The 17,562-nt window shown below is 47.0% G+C and overlaps 1 protein-coding gene across 2 annotated transcripts in view; it reads right to left on the minus strand.

Moving 5' to 3' along the window:
* CABLES1 (Cdk5 and Abl enzyme substrate 1) overlaps positions 1–17,562 on the minus strand; it is a 102,329-nt gene that overhangs the window by 24,158 nt on the left and 60,609 nt on the right. The window contains exon 4 of one of the 2 annotated variants that reach the window (XM_019986926.2): positions 10,804–10,881. The exons of the other annotated variant lie outside the window; for it this stretch is intronic. Coding sequence (XP_019842485.2) covers positions 10,804–10,881 — 78 coding nt within the window. The remainder of the gene's footprint in view (positions 1–10,803; positions 10,882–17,562) is intronic. 2 annotated transcript variants of the gene reach the window in all.

The following is a 17,562-nucleotide window of genomic DNA, read 5'->3' on the forward strand; positions in this document are numbered from 1 at the left end:
TGTGTACAGTTGCCTCGCCTCCTACGTGAGCCACCGGGGGCAACTCTCAGAAGATTTCCTCAAGCAATTAAGGATGAAGATGATGACTTCATAAAGGCCCTAAAAAGGGAAATGCCTTCAGTGCAAGCACCAGAACAAGAGGCAAAAATAGCTGTGGTGGGAAAGGATGGAGTGGCTCAGTGGTGGAAGACCAGGAGGTGAGCTGGCACAAAGCAGCAGAACCTGTATCTTGTTAAAGGACCCACAACACGCTTCTGCAGACTTACTGCTTTCCCAAAGTCTAACCCAGCAAGCACGTGCCTCAAATTCCCAGCTCCTAGACAACTGTCTCCTGGTTTCCACTTCACCCGGATGGAGAATGTTACTTAGGACTGAAACTAATACAAGAGCAGGAAATATCTTTATGGGATGAGAAGATTAAAAGAAACAAGGCGTATTCAAATAGGTCCCTATTAAGAGTGCTCCAGGACACAGACATACAGAATAGACGTATGGACACAGGGGTGGGGGTGGGGGTGGGGAGAAAGGAGAGGGTGGGATGATGGAGAGAGTAACAAGGAAACATACATTACCATATGTAAAATAGGCAGCCAATGAGAATTTGCTGTATGACTCAGGGAACTCAAACCAGGGTTCTGTAACAACCTAGAGGGTTGAGTTGGGGAGGGAGATGGGAGGGAGAGTCAAGAGGGAGGGGACATATGCATATCTACGGCTGATTCATATTGATGTTTGGCAGAAACCAACACAATACTGTAAAGCAATCATCCTTCAATTAAAAATAAATCTTAAAGACTTAAGAGTCTTAAGTTAAAAAAAAAAAAAAAAAGAGTGCTCCTACATGGAGACCTGGCTGTAGGCAGCAACAGAGTCCCAATCCATGTCTGTATCCTGTCTACCTAGGGTCTGATGTGCAAAGATGCTTAGAGAAGTGTTTGCTGAGCAGAGGTCAACTGACTCCTTGTCGGTTCATAAAGATGGCACCGATGGTGGGTGTTTTTCCATTGTGCCCCTTTCCATCTGTCTCAATTTGCTCCCAGGCTCAGTGCTTCCCCGGGGCAGCCCTGCCTTTGCCTGCCAACTGGCCCCTTGATGCTGGAAGCACAGATTTCAGTTCGCAGAACCAACCCAGCCACCTTTACTCCACACTCCCCTTCTTCTTTTTAAAAAAAATGTTGGCAGCACCTAGTGGTATGTGGGATCCTAGCTCCCCGACCAGGGATCAAACCCACGTCCCCTGCATTGGAAGGCAAAGTCTTAACCGCTGAACCGCCAGGAAAGTCCCTCCATGTTCCCACACACTCCCCTTCTTGACTTCTCTCTTGTGAGAAATGGAGCCATAACAAAAATTATACTTTAAGTGCACATGAAATGCAAGACTCTTCTCCATGAGATAAACCCCAAGCCCGGTTTAAAAGGAACAAGAGAGGACTTCCCTGGTGGTAGAATGGATAAGAATTCACTTGCCAATGCAGGGGACACAGGTTCGACCGCTGGTCCGGGAAGATTTCATATGCTGTGGGGCAACTGAGCTGTGCGCCACAACTTCAGAGTCTGTGCTCTGGAGCCCATGAGCCACAACTATTGAGCTCACGTGCTGCAACTACTGAAGCCCATATGCCCTAGAGCCTGCGCTCCGCAACAAGGAGAAGCCACCGCAATGAGAAGCCCGTGCATTACAATGAAGAGTGGCCCCCACTCGCTGCAACTAGAGACAGCCAGTGAGCACCAACAAAGACCCAGCACAACCATAAATAAATGAATAAAATTATTAAAAAATTCAAAGGAACAGGGGTTCTTAGCCTATCCAAGTGCCTCACGGACACTTTGGACCACATGGAAGGGAGAGCTCTATGGGCAAAACTCCACCACCCCTGACCGCAGGAACCCGTCTCCGGAGAATTGCTGTGCCCCCTGCATACCACAGCCACCACTTTCCACCCCTGGCACTTCATCTGTATCATTCTACTTTCTAAATAACTACGGCACGCTGAGAATGAAAGTGAGACAGGAGAAGACTGTGTCCACCCTCGACAGCTACTGAGAAAACACACACTGCTCATTACAGTCCGGCAGGATCTCCCTCAGCGACGGATGGTCCTCCATCTGAGCCGTCCCGCCTCCATCTGAGCCGTCCCGCAGGGCAGGCACATGGGGCAAGAGCCACATGGGGCAATGGAGCGCTTGCAGTGTGACCAGTCGACCGAAGAACTGAATTCTTACTTTTGGTTAAAATTTAAATAGCCACGTGTGGCTACTGTTCGGGATTAGTAAGTCGGCCTTCCAGAGGTGACCTGGCCACTTTCTGCCCATTGTCTCCGGGGATGTCTCTGACCCAGGCCCCAGCTCAGAGAAGAGTCCATGTTAGGAGCCCCGGAGTGAATGGGGCAGAGGCAGGACCCTGCGGATGGAGCCAGTGCAGCAGGTCTACCCTCAGCAGGGAGGAAATGAGGACTGTGATGCCCACGGTCACAGGGGACGCATGCCCCGCACCCCATCAGCATCCCAGGAACAGAGCTCCCGGCTGAGATAAAAATTCACATCCTATACGAGGCACAGAGTGGCACATCCTTTTGCCCTGAGGGGCTGTGCGGACAGAGGAGCATGGCAGTGAGGGTTTTGGTGATGCCAGCACATACAAAGGACAATGAGCAATGGTGCTCCCCAAGTCCACAGCATTCCAGGTCCTTCATGCATCCTGGAGAGGAGAAGGGTGGTGCCCAGTGATAAAGTCTGAATTTCCTGTCAGTTTTGTAGAAGGGAGTTTATATTATGTCTATTAACTAAAAAGATATTTCTTGCAGACTGAAGCTGCTGCACCAATATTGGCTATATTCACATTTCAGAAACTTCACTGACGTGGTTATAAATATCACAACTGCTCTAGAAAAACTGACTGCTTCGTGGTGGCGGCCGAGGGCACACTTGTTCATTTTTTTCTGCCTCATTTTCAGGAAGAGGTTGTCACTAACTTCAGGACTGCCATTTTGGTAGGACTGAATTAAAAGAGCCCACATATACACATCCATTTACACAGCCAGGTGTGCACGGAAAATCAAACATATCTCATCTTAGTCAATAATGTCATCTCTTCAACAGCTTTTGAATTTGTTCATATTGAGACTCTTGGGATCTTAAACAACACATCTTTTATAAAGAGGCTGACAAACTTCTCGAGGTGCCTTAGCTAAGTGCTCTTATAAGAGTTGGCGAAACCATATACAGTTAACCCTCCATATGCCAGGTTCTGCATCCATGGATTCAACCAACCTTGGATCAAAAATATTTGGAAAAAAAGTCCAAAAAGTTCCAAAAAGCAAAACTTGAATTTGCTGAGTGCTGGCAACTATTTATGTAGCATTTACATTGTACTAGGTATTAAAAGTAACCTAGAGATGATTCAAGGGGCTTCCTAGGTGGTGCCAGTGGTAAAGAACCCACCTGCCAGTACTGGAGATGCTGGAGACAAGGGTTCGATCCCTGGGTCAGGAAGATCCCCTAGTGAAGGGCATGGAAACCTATTCCGGTATTTTTGCCTGGAGAACCCCATGGACAGAAGAACCTGGTGGGTTACAGCCCATAGTGTTGCGAAGAGTCGGACATGACTACAGCGACTTAGCACGCACATTCACAGAAATGATTCAAAGTACACAGGAGGATGTGTGTAGGTTATACAAAAATACGATGCCATTTTATTTAAGGGACTTAAGCTTCTGTGGATTTCAATATCCACCAGGGATCCTGGAACCAGTCCCCCATGGGTAAGAACCACATGAAATTGCTGTTGTCTGTCTAACTCACATAAACAGCAACTTCATATCATGGCTCCTAATTTATAGACGCAGCAACTGCTCGGGGCTCACGTGTGAGTGTTAAGCAAGCAAGAGACCCATGGCCCTTGATGCCCCACTGTTTTGGGATTCAAGGGTTGAAGCTGACCTCAGAAAGGAGTTCTGAATGATGTTGCTGGTTTACCCAAAGAGAGTCCTCTAGAAACAGCAGTGGAAAAGAATTAAGCAGAAGTCCCAGAGGAGCAGTGATAAAATTTTGATGTTTTCTTTCTAAGATCATCCTTCTGAATTCTCATCAAAATGCCATATGAAAATAGAAATATCTTTTTAGCTCAAATGCCAGCATTAACCCTCCAGTACCAAGAGACTGAGCTGGATAACCAAACTGCAGCGGAAAGTAATTAAAAGCAAACTGAAGTTGGACATTTCTATTTCTCTGAAAAGCCTAGGAGATTATTTTTTTCCCCAGGTATCTCGAGAGTTCAAATGCCAATTTATTTATGTTCTACCTGCTTCTGAAAACGGAATGAGGCAGGCTCAAAAATACCAGATGTGGATATTGTCCAAAATTGTATGCATTAAGGTTGAAATGCTGTTGCATGCACTCAGAGACAAACAGGGCCAATCAGATTACAGAAGAAAACCTCATTCGGGCAGATGTGCAGACAGAAACCCATAGTTAAGAAACCGCGGACAACGCAAAGGTCTGATTCCTTCTCCTCCACAGGCCTGGGGGATTCTACAGCTCAGACTTATTTTGCTACAAGAGCTCATTTCTCATTCTATTCAAGTCTGTTAACTTTTGCAGAAGCTGTAGGCATGAAACATGCTTTGAAAACTCAGCACAGATTTTTTTATACAACGTGTGGCCAATGGGGGATGGGGAGTGGATGCTGTCGGTTCAAGGAGGGGGAATGGGGAAGTGGGGAGGCTAAAACAGAAGATGAAAATGCATCTGGGGACGCATCCAATCAGCAGGTGGACCCTTAAACAAGGAGCAGAAACACAGGCTGGTTCTTTTGGGGGGTATAAACCCCTCCTTCCCTGGATAGCACTGGAAGTCATTCAATGTAGCTCTCCAGAAAGCTCCACGCTTGGAAAGTCCCTGGGCCTCTGTCTTAGTTTTGGCTCCCACGGCATAAAGTGAACGTACATGATTGCACAGTTGTGAAGTCAACTGGCCAGAGCAGATGGCCAATCTAGATATTCTGATGCCCAAAGGGGGTTACCCAGGTTGCTATTAACCACACAATGGTCAACTCCTGATTTTACCGTATGTAACAGGCAAAATGATCTTTCGTTTCCTTTTTTAAAGTTCACTGAGCAATAGTACATGAAACTGATCAAACAAGATTCCCTACTAGATAACAAGAAATTCAAGTGAAGACCCTTCCCTTAGGGAGCATATGAACCAATATTCCTCTTACTTTTAAAATAAAAAAGGATTTAACTACTTAATACCTGGGAAATAGAGGAAAAAACTGTGTCTGTGGTCAATTAACTGTTTTCCATGGCTTTCTGCTTCCAGAGTGGGGATGGCCTTTTATCCCTAGTCATTCTGCTCATGGTGCTCTAAACTCAAGACCTTGGAATGCCAGCCTGGAGCTCCACTGGGCACTTGCTCTTTAAAGGATCACAATAGGTTGAACACTGATGTGTAAATAATTTAAAAGCCAATTAAATATTAACAGGATTTCCAGATCCTGCAAAAACAAGAGAGCTTTGTGGTGCAGAAAGCAAAGCTTGTAAAACTGGATTAGGAAGGAAAATACCACTTGTGGGCTCATTTTAATTAAGAGCTCATACATCCACTGGAACTCAACCACACAGTATGTATCATCGTCTGAGAGATCCTATTTGCCACCTCGTCAGATATGGTACAGCCGCCATCTTGGACTGGGCTTGCTCCCTTCTATCAGAGCAGAGAGATACAAAATCACGGTTTAGTTGATGGAACAATGCCCAGGACTGACGGGAAAAAGTGAAATCAAAGCAGCTTTTAGTCCAGAAGTCCAGCCTCTTCCACACTCAGCACTTCATTGATAAACCACCCCTCCTCCCCACTTGGGTAACGGGCAGACAATGAAGGGACCTTAACACAGCTTACACCAAAATCTTTGTCTAAAGGCAGTGCCTATAAACAGCGGGGTAATAGCATGATTCACCCATGAGATCATTCCTGAATCTGTCTCTGTGTGGAAATATGCTTGGTGTGAGGAAAGAAACACAATTTGTGAATGTGCAATTTTCCACAACGAAAAGAGATGTTTTTGGCGAAAATGGGTGGGGAGGAAGGGGGGATGGGCCGGGAGCAAGGCAGGCAGCACTTAGGCTTGGAGCCCCTAAGAACAGAAGAAGCTGTTCTCTGTGTCACAAAATGATCAATTCAGGAAATGGACCCAAGAGGATGACCTCATCTGAAATGCCCCAGTGCCAAAAAGCTAAGCACACACACACCATGTGGAAGCTGCTATTTTATATCACGCCCCCCAGAGGTACCTTGTGCTCCACTGGGAAGCCATTTTCTTCATCATATGGTCTCTGATACACTTGTTATTTTTTTAAAAGTCTTTATTGAATTTGTTACAATATTGCTTCCTTGTTCTGGTTTTCTGGCTAAGAGGCATGTGGGATCTTAGTTCCCGACCAGGGATGGAACCTGAATTGGGAGGCAAAGTCTTAACCACTGGACCACCAGGGATGTCCCTCTGATACATTTATCATAAAATTAACCCAGTGACTATCATTCAATCAAGTATGGTTATCTGGATGAGTCTGTACCCACACACGTCTCAGAAACTGGTTTCTGCTGGAATCACTAGTTTGGTCATCTTCTTACATAGCTCTGAATCACAAGTTAATTGGATTCATTCCTACTTCGTTTTCGTTGGATCCATACATATAATAGCTTCCCAGGTGGCTCAGTGGTAAAGAATCTGCCTGCCAATGAAGGAGACACCCGTTCACTCCCCGGATCAGGAAGATTCCATGGTGAAGGAAATAGCAACCCACTCCAATATTCTTGCTTGGGAAACCCCATGGACAGAGGAGACTGGCAGGCTATAGTCCATGGGGTCATAAAGACTCAGACACAACGGAGCACACACAGACACACATATCATACATACAGGAATACCTACGGATGTCCACATGTTTCAGGAAGTAAGAGTATGTGGGCACCCACGTCACTCCCCTTATGCACAGGGGCAATCCCCGGACTGGTCCCCAGTACAACGCCTGCATCTCTCACTCACCAGCAGGCTGTTATCCAAAAGCTTTCGAGTTGGCCCTCTGGACTCAGAATGCATTCTCTACTGATGCAATGTTATAAATGGCAATTAGCCCTTACAGGGCCCTTTTGGCCTGCAGTGTGACTCAACTAGCCCAACAGTACCAGCAAGAGCTACGGTTGCAGGAGCAACAGCTCAGAGGGTGAAAGACGGTGAAGACATAAGATGAAGCTGGGTTTCTCTTGTGGTTTCCTGGTTTGGGGCTGACCCTCCATATTTTAAAAGCGGTCGAGTTTGCATTATTTCCACCTCCCCCTCTGAATTTGCTTTTTCTTCTCAGGACTGCAGGAGCCTTTCTCCCAAGCTGTTTCTCCATTTCACAATTTCCTCTCTCTCTAATTCTGAACTCATAGATTCCTTTAGAGCTCCCAGATTTTCCACTCCAGCTCCCATGGTGATGGCACACCAGCCCAGAGGATGGGGTGTGAGCTGACAAGCAAGAAGAGGGGCAATGGTTTTAGGACGGTGGATGAGCTGTTTATCAAGTAGGATCTGCCTACTCAGGAAAGATGGGCATCTTGCTTACGATTCATTTTATAAGTGGAGGGTCGCCAAGCCAAACCACAAATCCATGCTAGAAAGAGAAGGTAATGAGTAATGTGGATAAAAAGCAACAAGACTCAGTTGGGCCTTGGCAACTGGTTGAGAGAAGAGGAGCTGGTTTAAGGCTGGGACTCTTCCCAGAAAATGGCATAATTTACAAGCTTAATCTGAGAAGAGTGTTTACAGCTATGGGAAGGTTTGATGTTTCAGTTATAGTGAAAAAGACAGGCAACATCTGTTCCTCTTCTCAGCAACCAGCTTCCAATAGCTTGTTTTGAAAGGTGGGATCTGGCAGAGCCTCTTACCACCAGCAAGAAAGATCAAAACAGAACAATCATCTTGTCATATTCCATACAAGCACATGTTCCAATGGAGGGAAAAAAAAAAGACTGGAAGGAAACAGACCAAAATATTCATGACGGCTTTGACGTGAGGCTCAGTAATTTTCATCTTCCTTTTGTTTTTATGTACTTTCCAGATTTTTTTTTTTCTTTTTGAAGTGTGTTATTTGCTCAGTTCTGTCTGACTCTTTGCGACCCCATGAACTGTAGCCCACCAGGCTCCTCTGTCCATGGGATTCTCCAGGCAAGAATACTGGAGTGGGTCGCCATTCCCTTCTCCAGGGGACCTTCCTGATCCAGGGATCAAACCTGGATCTGCTGCATTATTGGCAGATTCTTTACTAATTTGGCTGCACTGGGGCTTAGTGACCCTGAGGCACGTGGGATCTTCCCTGACCAGAGATTGAACCTACATCTCCTGCACTGGAAGGTGAATTCCTAAAACCACTGGACCACCAGGGAAGTCCTAATTTTTAAAAATAATGATGTATCACTGAGGAAAACAAAGACCAACTCCAAGAGCAGATGAATCCCTTGGGTTTGTGTTTGTAGGCACCGGCTAACTCACCATGAAGAGGACTGGGAACTGCCGTATAGGGGCAGATCTAGAAAGAGTGATGAGGTAGCTCTGTGACCAAACACGTTCCCAAAGTTAACATTTACTGAGTATCTACTGTAGCCTGGCATGGTACTCAGAGTGTTCATATGTTAATCTTCCACTAATGTTCTCAAAACTCTGACGTTGACATTATAGCTGATTTTACAGACAAGTAAGCCTGGGCCCAGAAAGGCTGGTTAATTTGCTGGGACTGAGGATCCAGCCTGAGCCAGCTCTCTCCCATGTACCTGATGACTCACTGGCTTGAGGGATAGATAAAGACTATGGTTTCCCTAATGGGACCATGAGGGACAGAGTGGACATGAGTGGGCGTCTCATCCTCACTCCCACTTTGCTGGAATAACTCTGCAGTTAGGGATTTTATTTATTGGTACTTTGTGTAAACTTGCATTGGAAGAATGGCTTCTTCAGCTAAAAAAGAAAAAGCCTGCAAACCACAGGACTAGACAGTCTCCGAGTTCCTTCTAGCTCTAAAAGTCTATCTTGGGAGCTGAAGAGCAGTCCCTGTCACTGAGCTCACATGAGCTGGTGTTAGCTGGTGCACTGTCCACACCAGATGACCTTTAATGAATTAGCTGGGGGATACCTGAGGAGAAATCTCAATGCCCTTGCGTCCAGGAAGAATTGATGCTTTTGAACTGTGGTGTTGGAGAAGACTCTTGAGAGTCCCTTGGACAGCAAGGAGATCAAACCAGTCAATTATAAAGGAAATCAGTCCTGAATATTCCCTGGCAGGACTGATGCTCAAGCTCTAATACTTTGGTCACCTGCTTCGAGGAGCTAACTCATTGGAAAAGATCCTGATACTGGGAATGACTGAGGGCAGGAGGAGAATGGGGACAACAGAGGATGAGATTGTTGGATGGCATCATCGACTCAATGGACATGAGTCTGAGCAAATTCTGGGAGATAGTGAAAGATGGAATCCTGGCATGCTGCAGTCCATGGCGTCACAAAGAGTCGGACGTGACTGAGCGACTGAACAGAAACTACAACAACAAACAGTAAGATTATTATTGTTCTTAAGGTGGCACTAGTGGTAAAGAATCCGCCTGCCAACGCAGGAGACATAAGAGATGCAGGTTCTATCTTCTCTGGAGGAGGGCACAGCAAACCCATTCCAGTATTCTTGCCTGGAGAATTCCAAGGACAGAGGAACCTGGTGGGCTACAATCCATAGGGTCACAAAGAGTTGGACATAACTGAAAGCAACTTAGCACTAATAATAGTCAGTATTCCATGAATAAGATGCATGATGGAGATTTTGGTATAGAGTAAGAATAAAGATCAGAGTGAGTTTAACAGGCTGGAAGTCTGACAGGTCTGTGGGAGGGGCGGGGAAGGGAAGGTCACGGTGAACGGGGAATGACCAGGCAGAGCCCATGGAAGTGGGTGGGAGAGGAGTGAATGGTCAGGGGCATAATGCCCTTGGAAGGGGCAACAGTCGGGTGTCACTGTTACAGTGACCAAAGGGCAACACCAGATTTGGTCTGCAGAAACCAGACCTGCCATCTCACAGTGCTCCTGTCATCCTCCACAGGGACCTGTCCTGCCCTAAATAATACCAACAGTTCCCTGATGACAAATAGTGGATGCAGTGAACAGGTGAGGGGGCGAAGGAGTCAGACTCAGGGTGGGGGTTGGAGTGGAGAAGCAACACAGAGTTCTGGGATGCAGAATGAGGAGGCGGGGCTTTGCCACGTCAGAGCATCACCTAGTTCTTTTTAGAGCAAAGGAGGGGCTTGTTGATCGAGAGACGCGTGCATTCCTCCATCTGAATCACACAGGTCTGTTCGGATACTGCTTTGCTTTAATATTTGCTGCAGCTCACTGGTCACTGTCCGGCCCCCGATTCAAAGGCGAGGATGCAGGAATGCCACCCATTCGTCTGATTCCTTTCTTGACCTACCTTTCTCCAAAAGTTGACGAGGCCCTGCAGGATGGGTGGGCCCCAGATTGCTCTTGCCTTATAGTATTGCAAGAGGTTTAAAAACAGCAGGCAACGTGCTAAGACACACACACACACACATACACACACAAATAGCAACAACAAGCAAGCTTCTTGGCTGAAAAGAAAGTGAAACTTTTTTTTCCTTTCAAATTTACAAATACTGAATTGGCAAGGCAAGCTCTTTGAAATGTAAAGCATGGCCACATCAAACACAGGGTGTCAGAAGTTTTCGCCCAGAGGGCTACAAAGCAAGCATGCATATACATACCCAACTTGGGTACTGTCCCGATACGGCAGCACTGAAAATATACTACAGAAGGATCTTCTGCCACTGATAAGGACTATTCTAAAAAATAAAAATAAAAAACACAAACACAAATAAACAAACTAAATGCAAAGCGTCATAAGTTAAAAAAAAAAAAAATTCTATAGCAATTCAGCATTCATGGAATTCACAGCAGTATCTGTACCCTCCCGCCACCTCCTCCGACAGATGGTACTCTGTTCTGCTTGCAAAAACGGAACCTCAGGGCAGCAGAGGTTCGCTGCCACTCCTCATTTCAGTGTTAACACAGTGAGACCCCGCGAGGGTCTCTAAGGAACACATGAGCATGAATCCATTTTCTGGTGGGAGGGGCTGGCTGTGGGAAGCACGGGGCAGATGGAGCTCTGAGTCCAGGGTGCCCTATGCGTGGTGAACAGTCCTGCCACATTTAAACCATCAGTTTCTACTTTTCAGTGAGCGATGCAAAAGCAACAGTGCCAGAAACCGTGAGCAGGAAAGATACTCAGATGCCATTGTGAGCATCAGGGCTTTTCATATGCTGGTGGCATGTTAGCTTCTGAGAATAAATTGAGGGAACAATTACATAATCAGTCTTAGCCTCCATTCCTGCTAAAAAGATACTACTGGAAACAGTTCTACATGACGCTCTTATGCAATCAAAGGCACTTAAAAAAACATTAAAAAAAAAAAAAAAACCAAAAAACCTCCCCAGTGCTTATCTTGGCATCTGAGAATAACTTTTGCCAAAGAGGATTGCTGATGAAAAGATGAAGAAACAGTGGGGGAGATTAAAAGCCAACATTCTTCAGCATGATGGTAACACATCAGATATGGAGCTTACTGAGTTTGATTATCTTTTCCTTCAATAATTATTATCAGGGAATAAAGCAGTATGTTTGGGTATTTTGACCTTGGTTTAAAACTATGATATTCAATTGCCTACATGCCCAGAATTAAGTCAGGTTCCCTGGCATGGGGCTTCCCTGGTGGCTTCGACGGTAAAGAACCTGCCTGCAAAGCAGGAGACCCAGGTTCGATCCCTGGGTCAAGAAGATCCTCTGGAGAACGGAATGGCAACGCACTCTAGTATTCTTGTCTGGAGAATCCCACGGACAGAGGAGCTTGGTGGGTTACAGCCCACAGGGTTGCAAAGAGTCAGACATGACTGAGCGACTAACACTTTGATACTTTTCCTGGCATGGCAGGTTCCCAGGCCCTTTGTTTTCTGGCTCTTTCTGCCTCTCTGGTCTCAACACACACAGTATTTTCCCCTGCGCTTTATCACTCATCCATGATAGAAGTGCTTGCAGTACACTCACTTTTTTTTTCATAAGGTCCCTGTTGGGGACTATTTTTTTGGTCAAGCAGCATGCATGCGGGTGGGATCTTAGTTCCCCGACCAGGGATTGAACCTGTGCCCTCTGCAGTGAAAGTACTGGACTGTCAGGGAAGTCCCACCTTCATCTTTAAAAAAAATCCCTGCTGTTTCATATCTCCATCCTTTGCATGCTATTTCTTCTGACTGTTGTGTCTTACTAAGTATGCTGGGTGAACTCCTATTTAGTCTTCAGAACCCAGTTCACAAGTAACCTCCCCAGGAAGAATTTCCTCCCCTTTCACTGAGTTACTCTTTCCCTCTATGGTGCGGCCTCCACTCTGTTTTTACTTCCAGGAAATCCTGATCACAAAGCGCTGCTAAACACTTGCTGCCCGCATCTTCTCCATACCTGACAGCTGCTCCAGAAACAGCCTGGGCAAGGCGGTGCTTCAGAGCAGCCCTGAGTACCCATCACTGGGAAGGCAGGACCAAAGCTCCAACCTCAGCCTCCAATACCAGCTCTGGCACCTTTCTGTGACCTCAGGCAGCTCACTCATTCTCCAGTTTCCTCAGCCAAAACCATGGCACAAAAATCAGTAGCCATCTCATTGGAATGTTGTAAAGAGTAAATGAGTTCCCATATTGCAAAGCCTACAGAACAGGGCCAAATAACACGGACTCAATAAATACTCACTATTTTCACCAGGAGCTGCCCTCTTGGGTTGAGGTAAGTTTTCTCAACAGTCTGTGGATTCAGACCCTAAAATACACAGGCCTGCTAAAGGCGAAAGGTTGAGAAAGGACAGCTGAAGGCCGACACACGCAGCCTCACAGAGGTGAACGGGGACACAAGGTCCGTCTCTCCTGTCTCCAGGGAGATGTTTCTCATCAGATATCACAGACTCAAACCCTAGCCTCAGCTCCGAGAACAGAGACAAGAAAGCTTATTCAGGTAGACCAAATGCACACCTATTAAGTGTCAATTAGGTGCCTTCATGCTAAGTCACTCAGTCATGTCTGACTCTTTGCGACCCCATGGACTGTAGCTCACCAGGCTCCTCTGTCCATGGGATTCTCCAGATGACAACACTGGAGTGGGTAGCCATTTCCTTCTCCAGGGGATCTTCCCGACCCAACACTCAAACCCGGGTCTCCTGCATTGCAGGCAGATTCTCTACCGACTGAGCTACGAGGGAAGTCAATTAGGTATCAGATTCTAAATGCTTTAACTGATGAGGCATGAATGAGTCAGTAACAGAACTGATGTACTAGCTGGTGTGACTGGGGATTTGAACCATGCACTTTAACATCCTGGGCCTCAATGCCTTGCTCTTCTCTATGACTTAGTAGAAAAATCTGCTCCTTCAGGTTTGACTAGGCACCCATGGATGCTTTTGTCAAAGTTTTTCTAGGGCAGCTTTCCAGACTGGCCCTCAGGTCATCAGGAGGAGTGTGGGGTGGGGCCAGAGGGTGACCGATCACAACAGCCCTGATCACAATCGCACAGGAGGTGCAGGAGACCCAGGTGGCTCCTGCTCCCACTCTGCTCAGCCTGGGCCCCTTTCTAGATGGAAGGATAGAGATTCCCAACACACAGCGCCCCCGCCAGCGGGGCACCCACCCAGGCAGGAGGCAAGTCTGAGTCCCTCGTGATCCTTCCACATACAGAGGAAAGCATGTGCTGCACAAACTCAACAGGCTTAGTTAGTGGTCCTGAGCTTCCTTCATTACTCACTGCTCATGTGGCCTTCCTACCCACACACAGAAACCAGACATTTTTGAAAATTCATTTTTAACTAGAGGATAACTGCTTTACCATGTTGTGTTGGTTTCTGCCAAACATCAGCATGAATCAGCCACATGTCCTGATGTGTCCACCTGATGCGAAGAACTGATTCATTTGAAAAGACCCTGATGCTGAGAAAGATTGAAGGCGGGAGGAGAAGCGGACAACAGGGAATGATGAGATGGTTGGATGGCATCACCGACTGGATGGACATGAGTAAGCTCCGGGAGATGGTGATGGACAGGGAAGCCTGGTGGGCTGCAGTCCATGGGTTTGCAAAGAGTCAAACACAACTGAGCGACTAAACTGAACTGATACACATGTCCCCTCCCCCTTGAACCTCCCTCCCACCTCCCACCGCATCCCAACCCTCTAGGTCATCACAAAGCACCAGGCTGAGCTCCCTGTACCATATAGCAGCTTCCCACTAGCTCGTTATTTTACACATGGTAGCTACTCTCTCAATTCATCCCATCCTCTCCTTACCCCGCAGTGTCCATAGGTCTGTTCTCTATGTCTGCAGCTCTATTCCTGCCCTGCAAATAAGTCCAACAGTACCATTTTTCTAGAATTTTTGGACACTTTTAATAGAACAAGAAGATGTGCTTAGTCACTCAGTCATGCCTGACTCTTTGCGACCCCATGGATTGCAGCCCGCCAGGCTCCTCTGTCCATGGGATTCTCTAGGCAAGAATACTGGAGTGGGTTGCCATGCCCTCCTCCAGGGGATCTTCTCAAACCAAGAATCAAATCCAGTCTCCTGCAGATTCTTTACTGTCTCAACAACCAGGGAAGGCTGAACAAGAAAATCAGAGACTATAAATGTAAACCTTCTTTCCAAAGTTTCAACCGGGATGTGCCCATTACTAAACGGTACATTAATTCAATTGCATGCTACTGCCGTGTGATCCTCACTTCGAGATGCAGGAGAGGCTGGCAGCATGGGTCCCACTCAGAAAAAAAACTGTTATTCTAATGCCCCGGTCAAGTCTAGCTCCTACAAGGTGATTGCTTCACATCAATTACAGGAGGGTTGGTCCTCCTCTGGTTGGCCATTTTTGAGCAGCTGGAGGAGAGGGCAGGAAGGAAGGAAAGAAAGAAGACAACATCTTGGGGCACCTTCTTTCCATTCTTGGGTCCAACTACCCCTAGATGCCCACTCTTGGCAGGGACCAGAGGAGGAATCCAGAGGAGAGATCTGCACGGCACCCTGCAACAGATCTGCAACTCTTCACGCTCTGGAGAGCTGAAAGGAGCCGGCAGAGCTCCCAAGAACACATCCTACGTGTTTCCCGAAACATCTTTGGAGTCAAGGGGGGACTTGAGGTCTTCGCCAGAGCACACAAGTATCAACAAGTGGCCAGCTCTTGACAGTTTCTTGCTCTAGTGACTTCAAATGGCATGAGTCTCAAGATGGATCCCACGTGACCAACTGCTGTGTCAAGAACCTGGAGGGCTCACGTGAATTTGCAGCTTTGCTCTTTACAAGCATCAGGGCAATGTCCATCATAACTGAGATGCTCACAAAGAAAGTCAGATTTGTTTGCCTCCTTTGAGTGCATTTGTGAAAGAATTAAATCACATGCTAGTTATCTGGAATGATGTTAAGACAGCCAAACTCCATTTCCAATGGGCTTTGGAAATTCACCATGTTTTCCCCTCCAGCACTACAGTTATCTTCCTCTGGGCCCAAATGTCATGCAAGAAGCCCACAGAATTTTCCATCTGTAACATATAACACTTGGAGTCAAGATGACCAAAAAGCATTACACAAAAGATTAGGACTTCAAAAGAGGGATTAACTCCGGGGAGATGGGTCTTTAAGGAATTAAAGATCACATTTCCATACAAACATCTGCTGGAGGGGAAAAAAATAGCAAGCGGGAAAGTTCCCCAGGGCTGCTGCTCACGTGGGCAGAGTTCCCTCTGGACATACCATGTTTTCTGAGCCCTTAGGAAACATTGAGTGTGCTCATCTGCTGGAACACCGTCTGATCTTCTTTATGTAGCTCCATTTCCGGGCTTAGGAAAGTGTTTCTGGTATGAGGGAATTTACAGCTTCAGACCACAAAGCCTCCAAAGGCACGCTTTGCCTGTGAGATGCTGGAGCCCTCAGAAACAGCGTGGAGATGCATGAGGGTCACCACAGCTGATCCAGGACTGCAGACCACTTTCACTGCGTCTGCTTTCAAAATATCTGACCACGCAACGTCTAACACCATCCAAGATCCTTAAGTGTTCTCTCATACGCCAAATACTGGCTTCTTGTTCTATTTCCAGCCCCCTGGGGAGTCTCTGTTGGCTGTAAGAAGTTTTGATCTCTTCCACGTGGAATATTCCATGATAGCAATGGTATTCACTTAAGGACATTAAAAACAGGCAACCAACTTTGAAAGTCTAAAGCAAAGAAAATCACATTTGCAGCAGCGGAGGGTGAACACAGTGATATATGAACACAGCCCAGGGTGCCCACCGCCCAGGGGCCCATGGTGGGCACTGGGCACCGTGTAGAAGCACATTCTCAAATTCTGTACCTCCTTCTCTACAGCCAAGGAAGCAAGGGAGAACACACTTAAAAATGCTGGTGTTGTGGGTTGAACCGAATTCCCCCAAAAGACATATTCAGGTCTTAATCCCTGCGGACATGGCTTTACTTGGAAAAAGGGTCTCTGCAGACGTGATCATTTGGTATAAGGTCATACTGGATTGCACTTCTTGGGTAATGCCTGTGGTAAAGAATCCGCCCACCAATGTAGGAGATGCAAGAAATTCGGGTTCGAACCCTGGTTGGGAAGATCCCCTGGGGGAGGAAATGGCAACCCATTTGTGTTCTTGCCTAAGAAATCCCATGACAGAGGAGCCTGGTGGGCTACAGTCCATGGTGTTGCAGAGTCAGACGCTACTGATCGACCCAGCACACACAAGGCTGAGAGGAGGAGCAGAAGGCCCAGTGGAGGAACAAAGTGCGCAGTGAAACTCCCTTCACTGACGTCCCATGCTTGACGCACCATGGTCTCCACTCCCCTCTGTAAATCACTTTAACCAACAACCACGGCACGCCCAAAGCTCAGGCTGGTAGGCCGCTCTCTAGAACACTGTGTGAACAGTGATAGCGTGAGGTCAACGTCACAACTCACTCTGCTCAGGAGCCTCACTGCACAGAAAGACCTGGCATCACACATCTGAGGAATGGCTGATCGCCACGTGCCTGAAATGAAATCCGAGGTATTTAAACTACGTAAGTTAGGACTTCCCTGGTGGTCCAGTGGTTAAGGCTCTGAGCTTCCAAGGTAGGGGATGTAGGTTTGATCCGTGATCAGGGAACTAAGATCTCACATACTGGTGTGGCCAAAAGTGAAAACTACTTATGTCATTTTGTGAGTATTTTTGCCCACTGTTTACTGACCTCTTCCCCTTTACCAAGCAGTTACTGTGAATAATTTAGCAGAGCTGGACCTGGGGCTCGGGGGGCCTGGGGCAGTTAAGATGGCGATGGTGACTGAGCAGTGGCTGGGTGAGCACCCCCAGGGCTGGGTATGCAGTGAGGAGAGGGGATGGGAGACAGGAAGTGACAAAGCCCATGAGACTGCAGCGAGAGAGCCTAAGGGAGCGTGTGAGTTCGCTGGGGCTGCTGTAA

The sequence above is a fragment of the Bos indicus genome, chromosome 24, assembly GCF_029378745.1.
Source record: "Bos indicus isolate NIAB-ARS_2022 breed Sahiwal x Tharparkar chromosome 24, NIAB-ARS_B.indTharparkar_mat_pri_1.0, whole genome shotgun sequence".
NCBI classification, from domain to species: Eukaryota; Metazoa; Chordata; class Mammalia; order Artiodactyla; family Bovidae; genus Bos; species Bos indicus.